Source organism: Gavialis gangeticus, unplaced genomic scaffold (assembly GCF_001723915.1).
Source record: "Gavialis gangeticus isolate Ggan-Ray unplaced genomic scaffold, GavGan_comp1, whole genome shotgun sequence".
Lineage (NCBI taxonomy): Eukaryota > Metazoa > Chordata > Crocodylia > Gavialidae > Gavialis > Gavialis gangeticus.
In genome coordinates, this window is record NW_017729024.1 from 130,730,290 (window position 1) to 130,741,125 (window position 10,836).

The window sequence follows — 10,836 nt, forward strand, 5'->3', positions numbered from 1 at the left end:
GTGCCTTGTGAATGCTGAAATGGTGCGGCGGATGGAGCACCCATGGGAGTGTGGGGGAGTGCCCCCTGCATGCTTAGCGGCAGACCCAGAAATGGACCAGAAGCACTTCCGCTCCACTTCTGAGTCTGCCACAAAGTGTGCGGTGGACCCCCTGTGCCTCCTGCGTCTGGGGGAGGCACCCGGGGTCCTCCCATAGCCAATGGCCGAACTGGGGAGGTGCAGGGGGGATCCCCCATGTTCTCAGCTCTGGACCTGAAAGTGGCCTGGAAGTGCTTTTGGTCCATTCCCACTGGAGCCCCCACACCCCCGTGGGATGCTCCATCTGTCCTACCACCTCAGCTTTCACGAGCTGTGCCTGGTACCTTGAGGTATGTAGAAAAAAACAAAGCTGTGTCTATCGCTAAATCACTGATTCTCTGAATCAGAATTGAATCTTCAGATTTGGCTGAATTGAAATCAGGACAGTGATCCAAATCAGCATATTGAATCACTGTCCCCCAAACTGGGCTGAATCCAAATTGAATACTGCCTACTTCACTCACCCTTAATGGACAACTGTTTTTATACAAGGACAACACATTAATGTAGCACTGAAAGTATACAATCTACTTAAGAGAAACGTTTATACAAACTGTATTCTAAATTTAAGTTTTTATGGATATGTGACCACCACCCAAAATTCTTGTGCTTCACTAACATACAACTTCTCTTGTTACCAAAAGATGAATATATCCATTTAGATACTCCATCAATATGCTAAGTATCACTGGTTATAATTTTTACACTACTCAATGTGATACAACATTTATGCACACACTAAGTTTTTAAAATACCAAGGCTTGAAAAAATAAAAAATTTAGCAAGTTGGGGAGTAAAGCCTTTAAACAATGAAATCAGTATTGCTGCTAAAACTTAGATTTTAGCAAACAGTTTTTCTAAAGTCTAATCAGACATGTTTCCATAAAACATGGAGAGAGTGGAGACATTAACATCAGTCAAGTTCACAGCTTCAGGGAGAGTGCTGAGCAAACGGGGACACAAACATACAAGAAAGAACTAGATAGTGATATGCAACTTAGAAGGAATACTCCTTAGGCCACCACAAAGCATGGACACTTTTCTGCACAGAAAACTTTAGAAGCAAGGATGTTTGCACCTGCCTTTCTACAACTAGAATCTGCATTATGAAAAACTTAAAATGTTTAATTTTATCTTCATAAATGACAATGCATCCTCAACTACTTCTGTTATCAGGAATGTTAAGAACAAAAAAAGGTGATACAAACTTACCTCTTTCCAGGGGCTCTCAAACTGTGTACGTGCATATCGAGTTAACATGTGAATGATAACAATTTGCCCCCATTCCTCCACATCAACCAGCAAATTACAGAGTTTTCGATAGTTCTTGTGAATCAGATCAATTCTATCTGGGCACACTTCCTCAAAGGCCATCACAACGCTCCCGGCTACCAACTAGAAAACAAAATGATAAAAAACACTTAGTAATTCTCTTTACAGATGTTCTAAAGGGAATATTACGAACTAACACAGGCAATTGTAATACAGTACTTCAGAGTATGCCAATTTTGCAAAAATCTTCAGAAAAAAAAACTCTTAAAATTACACAAATGGTATCTTTGTTTAAAATGGATCTGGTTAAATGCATTATGTACTACATTTTCAAAAAAAAATCATTTTTGAACATTCTTCTAGGACACAGAAAATTGTAACTGTATCATTAAATCAATTATAGAATCATAGAATCAATGAGTCGGAAGGGACCTAGACAGATCATCGAGTCCGACCCCCTGCCATGGGCAGGAAGGAGCACTGGGGGTGGCAGGGGTCATAAGACCTCAGCCAGGTGCCTATCCAGTCTCGTTTTGAAGATTTCCAGGGAAGGTGAGAGCACCACCTCTCTGGGAAGCCTATTCCAGGCTCTGGCCACCCTTACAGGGAAGTAGTTCTTCCTAATATGTAACTTAAACTTATCCTCCCTCAGCTTGTGGCCATTCCCGGTGACTCCAAGGGGGGCTCTGGAGAATAGACTTTCCCCGAGTCCCTGCTGCTGGCCCCTGATAAGGTTGTAGGCAGCCACAAGATCCCTCCTCTGTCTCCTCTTGCGAAGACTGAAGAGATTCAGGTCCCTTAGCCTCTCCTTATGGTTGGGGGCCACAGAGGCCCCCAACCATACGAGTGGTCCTCCACCTTCACCTTCTTATCTCTGAAGGCATAAGAGCAAAAAGAATTATAACTTCAATGAACTTTTTTAAAAACCAGAAACTATACACTTTGTGATAATATGTACATCAATTTGCTAATAATACAAAACACCAAAAACAAAAAGGGATGTGCTTGAAATGACCTCATGGGAGCCACTTATTAATACTATATGACAAAATTTAAAGGGAAGATTGGGAATAACCCTAATAAAATCCACCTTTCCTCCAAATTGCTAAATTTAGCTGTGTCCAATGCAAATTACCTCTGGGATTCAAAAGGAATACTTCCAAAGACCAAATTCTGTACATTTCAAATATACAAGATGTTTAAACATTTCCTGCAAATGGCATGCCCCAGTCCTTCTACGAACTGTCCAGTCCTCCTCCCACCTTCACACCTGATTTAAGCATTACACACATCAAACACTTAGACTACTGATATAGTCTGCATTTTTTCAAGAATATAATATTTATATTTCCAAGATGTGTAGAGAACAAATTTTTCTTGCCATGTGATTTTGACTTTTTTTTATTACAAAAATAACTTTGTTTTTATAGGAAAATTAAATTAATAAATGTTCAAGTCCCTAATATATTATTTGTATATGCATGGTCCCTCCTGCCTAGGGTTTCTTATAGGTTAAGTAGAAAACCTTCCATTAGGGCTTCTTGTTGAAATATCAGCAGCAAATGACACTACCAAGGACGAGCTTCCAAGACAAGCAACATATGTATTCCATACTAACATTTCTAAATGTAGAATTTCTAGGCTTTTAAATAAATAGTTTTGTAATACCTTTAAATTGGGGCTCTAGAAACAATAAAGGCTATTGGCATCAGCTTCATTTTATATTAAAAAACAGAATAGGAAACACCTTATATCATATTCTGCTAGGAAGCATCAGTTACCCACAACATAAGGACTTGTCACTGTGTCAAGAATTACTATTCTTCCTTTCCTAATTGCTTTAATTAAGATTTGTTTTGTGTCAAGGTACATGTTAAACTAAATAGCTAACAGGATGAGACTTCTATATGGAAAAACTGATATGTATGCAGTTCGCACTCACGCAATACAGCTTTCTGGCAGCAAATTAATGTCATATTCTATCTGTGCACTGGGGATCTGCATTTCAACCTCTAAAATTTCCCCAATGACTTAAAGTAAGCAATTAAATAGAAATACAATTTATTGAAATGGCACTTTTTGAGAAATATTAAATACAATGATATTCATATGTTAAATTTTCTCCTCCATATTTGGCTGACATTTGGTTTATTAGTATGCACCCAACATTACAACTGAAAGAAAACAGCTTAGAATATAGTCTTGCTATTATGCTAAACAAGTCTCAGATCCTGTGGGGATTTTATGAATTACCAATAAGTATAAACGTGAAGTTGCATTTATTGTCTCCAGCCCTGTCCACATACTGGTACCTGCTGGTCCCAGCATGTATGCAACTCATTCCAGAAAGCAAAGCACTGATTATTTGCAAGACCTAAACAACAATACATTATACTTACCATAATTTTCTATTTCCTTTGTATCAACTATAGTAAAGGCAATTAAGCTTATTTCAATATTTTTATTCTAGTGTGCTAGATTTTCTTTCACAAAATGTACTTAGTTACTAGACAAGTTAAACAAATTAGTCTTGTAGTTTAATTTTCTGCCTAGGATTAGTTGATACCTTTGCCATCTCTGACAAATCATTACCTCCAGATAAGGGAAGCACTGTATTTACTTTGAAAGCTAAAATGGCAACAAAATACTCAGATCTAGCTTAACTAGATGTTTCTTTAAAATGACAGGAACCTATTTTTAAAATCTGACTCAATCTTGCTCCTATAGGTATCTGGCAGCTAAATAAACAGCTGGATTTCAAAAAGGCTATGCAATCAGCCATCAGAGCTTATGCGTAAGTTGAAGTCAAGGTCTCTTGGCCACTTTACTTGCAAAACTAGACTCAACACAGTGCCTATCTTGAGGTAGGGAAGTTGAGAGAGTCGATCCTGAAGCATGCAAATGGGACAGTGTCCATCTTTGTACCTGTTCCACAATCACAGTCATAAGCAGCAGTCACAGCAGATTTGATGGACTAAGCACCTTTTGCAGCACCTAATATAATGGACAGTATTTTACCTTTATTTTAATAAATAATATTTTAAGTTACAATTAGATGTGAAGAAATATTTACCTGGAATGTTTAGCACTCAGATATCACTTAATTACTCAAGCTTGCTACCACTATAGTCTCTTATGTTTGATACCACCATAACAAAGCACTTATTTTTTAAAAGAATTTAATCATGTACTACGAAATGCAAAATATATGCTGGATAAGTCCATCAGGTACTCTGTTCCTGTTTATTCAGCTCAAGATCCCATTACCCAAGTTATTCAGTACTTGCTGAATGTTTGCACACAACTTCATAAATTTTCTTAAAAGGAAGAAAACATTCTCCAAAATTAAGTTCTTAGTATTAAGGCACATGTAATGAAGTACTTACAGCAGATTCAAAGGTATGAGGTAGCAAAGGGGTGGAGGGGGGCATGTATCTAAAAAGAAAAATATCACAGAGTGGTCCTTTTTATTATTGTTTCCTAGTTAGCACTAAACACTTCCCCTAAAGTCTGATGCTACTGTATATCTAAACTTCAGAGGAACAGCTGATAATCTTAGTTTATTAAATGCTCAATATTCCATAAAAACATTTAGAATTAAAACAAAATGATCCAATCAAAATATAAAACCAAAAAATATTGGTTTCCAAAAAACAGTCAGTTAATTTCCATCTCACTGTGTCAATAGTAGCTTTTTGTATGAAGAGAAAAAATAAATCACACCAACAAAACTAGCAATGAGCTCATCAAATTCAAATGCAGCTTTCCATTTATGTATTTTTTATATTAAAGCAATAAACATGGTTCATTTGTCTTCCACCGGTTGCCACGTTTTTCTGTGCTGTTGCTATGAACTTCAACCATTAGCTGCGCTCCAAGGTAAACTACATGAACCATCAACAAAAGTGACACCCAATCTATGGAGTTCATATTTTCTCCAGATTATCTATGCTAGTTGACAAGCCAGTAATGAAAAAAATCACACTAAGCAAATGGTTCCTCTAATAACAATAAATTTTCTATAAAATTATGAAGGGTACCAAATGTTTCCTTGCATCTATTTTGTCATGAATTCTAATTAACGTTGCAAAAACCTGAGAGTGCTGGGTCATCACAAGAAGTGCATCAAGGTTTGATTGATAATATGGTGTAAGTTGGCCTAGGCTGCCAAGATTCTTCTCTCAAATTAATGGCCATTCCACCTGCCCTAATCATACAGACCAAATGATATTCCTCCTCTTATTTCAATTTTCTGGAGGCACAGAAACTGGAAAAGATCAGTCATTTATCTTCTAATAGCTGGATAATAGATCTATCACAATAAAACATCGGCACAAACTCAGTAATTTTTTTTCCACAACAGTAAAGCTTTTACCAACATTAAATCAATAACTTATGAAAACACTGACTTACCCACACGTTTTGGCTCCGAACAAAAACATTAACTTAGTTAACAGACAGACATTTACAGGTAAAAAGTAAAGTCCATCTTTCCTTCCCGATTATCCCCAAAAGGTATTATTTTAGACTAAAAGCTTTGTATTCATATCACAAAGACATTACCATTTAGAGGATCATTTTCAAAAGTTAGAGGTATAAATTCCAAATAATCTAAGCTTTGTATAGCAGCCAGGTAGTCTACAAAAGCAACTTTTAGTGGAACATACTACATCCAAGCAGGAAATTATATAAATTATAGTTGTAAGACTTAAGAGAAAACCCTCATGCTACAATAGTAGCAGTAGGGTGTTGTAGATTTTTTTTGGGGGGTGGGGGAGGGAGAAATCAGGGAAGAGTGGAGAGGGGAAGTTGTTTCTTTGTTCTTAAATACGTAGAGTGGGATAGTGCAACATGAATACAAAATATTAGGGAAAATATTTTTTAATAACAGTCTGAAGAAACAGACCAGTTGCGGGGACTATAAATCCTGACAAGATAGTTTACAAAAACCGAAGGCCTAGTTCAGATCTTTCCTAAATTTACAATGGCTGTAAATGACTTCAGTAGAGTTAGTTTCAATTTACATCACTAACTAAAGACAAGAATCAAGACAGAGTTTCTGCTGTCAGCAGGATTTTCCCCAATACCAACTCTCAGTCATGAGTATACACAGAGACACTAGATTGAGGAAACATGCAATCAACTATAATTAAGCACCTTAGATATAACCCAACCTGGCAGACAGCAGTCTCTGTCAATTTTGAACTACACTGTTTGCAGACTACTACTTTCATTGTAAGTGTGCGTCACTGTGGCCTTCACTGTGGGTGAAGACATGGAGTTTGGGGCAAATAATTTGACTAACCTTGACAAAGCAGTTCATTCCAGACACATGGTTTGGGTTTTGGAACACCTTGGAAAGGGCTAACAATGGTGAATAACCCTTCTGTGGTGGAAGAACTGGCTTTCTGTTACTAGGACAACTGATGCTGAAGGACTCTACAAGCCTGAAGGGGTGGGGCCATGAAATCCAACAAAAGCCTTTGAAGAACAGTGCAGCATTGGGCAGGAGGAAGACCATTTTAAAAAGTGGGAACTTCTTAGAGCAACTGATCAGACAACTGCCACAAGTAAAAAGACCAAATTAAGTAGACAAAAAGGCATGAAGGGGCTTTCTAGACCCAGGATACTGACAAAGACTCACAGGAGGAGGTATTAGGTTTTCAAATTTTTCCAAAAATCTAACTTTTTGTAAGCTATATTAAGAATGGAGAGTCTTCAGTTAAGCAAGTCCTTGGATATTAAGAATACCTTCCTAATTATGAGGGTGGTTAAGCACTGAAACGGATTATCTAGAGAAGGGTAGAATCTCCATCCTTGAAGGATCTTAAGAATTGATTACAAAAAATACTGGAAGAGCAGAGGACTGGACTTGGTGACATCCCAAGGTCTTTTCCAGCTCTATTTTTCTATGATTTTTAGTCCTTTCCTAAGTCTGTACTACTTGCTTTCCTTTCCTATCATTCTTGAATGAATAACTAGGAATCAGAAATATGAATAAACATTGTATGCTGCAGAAGAGTCAACAGAGCTTTTGTAAAGGAAAACTGTGACTCACTAATCCTCTGGAGTTCTTTGCAAATTTCAACAAGTGCATGGATAAGTGAGATCCAGATGATCTTAAAAAGGTTTTGACAAAGTCCCTCACAAAAAGCTCTTAAAGAAACTATGCTGCCATGAGACCAGAAGAAGGGTTGTATCACGAACTGAGAACTGTTTAAAAGGCAGGAAACAAAAGGTAGGACCAAACAGTCAATCTCCACAGAGGAAGGTAAATACTGGAGTACCCCAGTGTTCTGTGCTAGGACCAGTGCTGTTGAATATATTCATAAATGGTATGGAGACAACAGAAAATAGTGAGATAGCAATGTCTACAGAGGATACAAATCATTCCAGGCAGTCAAATCCAAAGCTGATGAATAAGGCTAGGGACAGAAGTTACACATAAACTGGTTTAAATTATCAGAAACTGGCTTAAACCTGTAATGGAACATAAGATCAGTTCACATAAACCAGTTTCAAAATGGCCAAAACTGGTTTAAGATAAATCTGTTTGAATGTATTATCACACTTAACTGATTTAGGTCAAACCAATTTATGGAAATTCTGTCCCAGACCCCTACCTGGTTTAAATTAAACCAGAGTCCCTCAGCATCCCAGCATGCTTTTCAGCCCTGGGCTGAGCTGAACTGTGTTGTCTGCTCCAGACAGCAGGGCTGGCCCTGCCCTTCTGCTCTCTAGCCACAGCAGAGGTGGAGGTGTGGCCAGGCATGGCCCCCTGAGGCAAGGGGAGCAGGGAAGAGTTTTATTCCCCACCTTCCCTACCAGGGAACTGCAGCTGGGATCTGCCTGGCCAGGGTGTAGCAGCCTGTCAGGCATTTCCTACCGTCACTGCTCAAGCTGGGCCCTCTATGTCTGCCCTTAGCAGTGCCCGCAGGCCAAGCCAGCTCAGCCCCACAGCCCCAGCCACACAAGACCCCGGCAGTCTCCATGCCCAGGAAGGGAAACAAGGGCATTTAATCCCTGCCTGCCCCCCTTCGCCTGAGGCACTGCCTGAGATGTCTGGCTTCACGGACAAGAATGGCAAGGGCTGCTTCCCACCCCCACTCCAGGCACACCCTACCTGGGGTTCCTACAGGCCCAGGTGGGGGTTTAAACCACTCCCTACTCATACTTAGCCACCTGCCAAAGGGCTAGCTACAGCCCCCACATCAGTTTCCCACCAGCCTTGCAGTTGCTGAGGAAGGGAAGGGGAGGGCTGCTCTAGCATCCCCCAGCTTCTAACCTGAGCCACTGCGGGCACATGGCTGCATTTCCAGAATCAAAAGTGAATGTCTATTCACTTGCAAATTGGTTCAATCTTTGCAGGTTAGACTAACCTGCAAAGATTGAATCAATTTAGACTCGGGCTTTTTGAATGTCTGTTCCTAGCCTTAGAGTTATAGGAACAAAATTGAGTGAGGGAGCAATAAAGTGGCAAGTGAAATTCAACCTTGATAAGCATAGAAGTAATACACATGGGGAAAGAAAGATCTTGATCAAAATGTAAATCATTGTTACATCCTTATATAAAGCAAGGGTGGCCCGTATTTTGAACATTGTGAGCAGTTCTAGTCACTCTCTCAAAGGATGAAGTAGAACCAGAAAAGGTACAGAAAAGGGCAACAAAGGTTCTCAGGAGTAGGGAATAAATTCAACATGAGAAATGACTGAAAAAAACTAGGGGTCTTCAGCTTGGACAAGGTGACTGAGGGGGAACTTTAAAAAGATTTATAAAAATCAGGCAAGGTACAAAAAAGGTGATTTGGGAATATTATTCACTATATTTCCTAATAAAAAGAACTAGAGCACATTCAACAAAATTATCAGGCAGAATTCACCGCTACAAGTTCCGGTATAACTGGGTACAAAAAGGGATTAGACAAATTTATGGAAGACAGATCCATAAGGGTCTAGCAAACACAACACTCAGAGATGTTACTGCAAACATGTATAAGAAACAAGAACAAACAGGGCTAAGAAAGAATGGTCCAAAAGCACAACAAACATCTGGCAGACCTAGTATATCAAGCAGAAAAAGAGCTGGGAGCTAAAGAGAAAGTAAGTGGGTGGGCAGCGGAAGTTCTTCAGAGCATGAAGGCTACTAGAAAGACGGACAATGAAACTGTTGCCAGTTCAGCCAGTTGTGACAAAGGAAGGAGCAGGAAGTGCATACTCAAGGAAATACAGAAGCATAAGGAACTGTGGCCCCTGCTGCCTTCCTCCACCTTTCCCCCACACCAAGGCAGCCCTGTGCCAGCCCTCTCCATGCACCCCCCATACACATGAATGCACACACACACACGCACACACACATAGAACAGTGTGCTCTGCTGAAAGTGGGCAGGAGGGTCATTTCCTCAGCAGGGGAATGGATTATTACATGTTTGGTGGGGGGAGGGTGTGGAATTTACAAACACATCCCTTCCCACTTTGGATGCAAGAGTAAAGTGTGCTGCCAATTTTAGACAAAATAAAGTCTCCAGTCAAAGACTTATACCTACAGTGAGAGGGTGCATGTAGACAATTACTTGAAGATGAAGGAAAAGAACAAGTAGTAGTAATAATAATAGTAGTAGTAGCTGTCACTGCTGAAAAGTTTTCCTGTGCACTCCAGCCCCAAACAGAGGGGAAATCCAAGTAAAGTGCAGGAACAGGCAGAGTAGGAGACAGACTTGGCCGTAGGCCCTGTAGTTCAGCACAGGTTCAACCTCAGCTGCCACCGGGGGTAAAATATGGAGATTTACAAAACAGACAGTAGTAGGTATGGGCTTGCATACAGTCTTAAGGTCAACCCTAAATAGCAGTGTAGACATACCCTTCAAGTCTGAAAGGCAAGATAAGTAATAAGTCGGCAGACTGAATGCACATACAGCTTGTAACCTGTATAGTTAGAATCCTTTCGATGCAATGAGAAAATTTTTTAAAGTTCTCCTCCTCCTATAATACAATTAAAAGGGGATTTTTAATCCTACAATATTACAATAATTACTATTCCCCACATTACAAGACACCTATCTAGGGCTATTATAAAATAAGGAGTAGGCAGAGACTGCACTAGGAAGCACCTTAGAAAAATACTTGTTTTCTAAAGCAAAAAAAAATACATCTAAATAGTTTCTGAAGCAACTTGAATGCAAATATTTTGAAGCACTCAATAATTAAAAACCCAGTACACACAAATATTACATCTTTGTTAACAGCTCAGATTTTTATTCAAAGTTAGCCACCTTAGAAGCCAACCAACTGTTTACATGTCCTCAGGAATAATGATTTATACTTCATGTTTTTTGCATCTTTAACAGAGAAAAAAAGCCAGATACAAATAATGCTAACCTTTGTGAAACGTTGTTGGAAGAATAGTGATCATTACAATTACCCGATCAGAAATGAATGAAAAGATTCTTTCATAGATTTCATAGACATTAGGGCTGGGAGGGACCTCAG

At 39.3% G+C, this 10,836-nt stretch overlaps 1 protein-coding gene across 1 annotated transcript in view; it reads right to left on the bottom strand.

Moving 5' to 3' along the window:
• Positions 1-10,836, bottom strand: part of AP3B1 (adaptor related protein complex 3 beta 1 subunit) — a 344,453-nt gene that overhangs the window by 234,043 nt on the left and 99,574 nt on the right. The window contains exon 7 of the mRNA XM_019518249.1: positions 1,291-1,473. Within this exon, the coding sequence (XP_019373794.1) occupies positions 1,291-1,473 (183 nt within the window). The remainder of the gene's footprint in view (positions 1-1,290; positions 1,474-10,836) is intronic.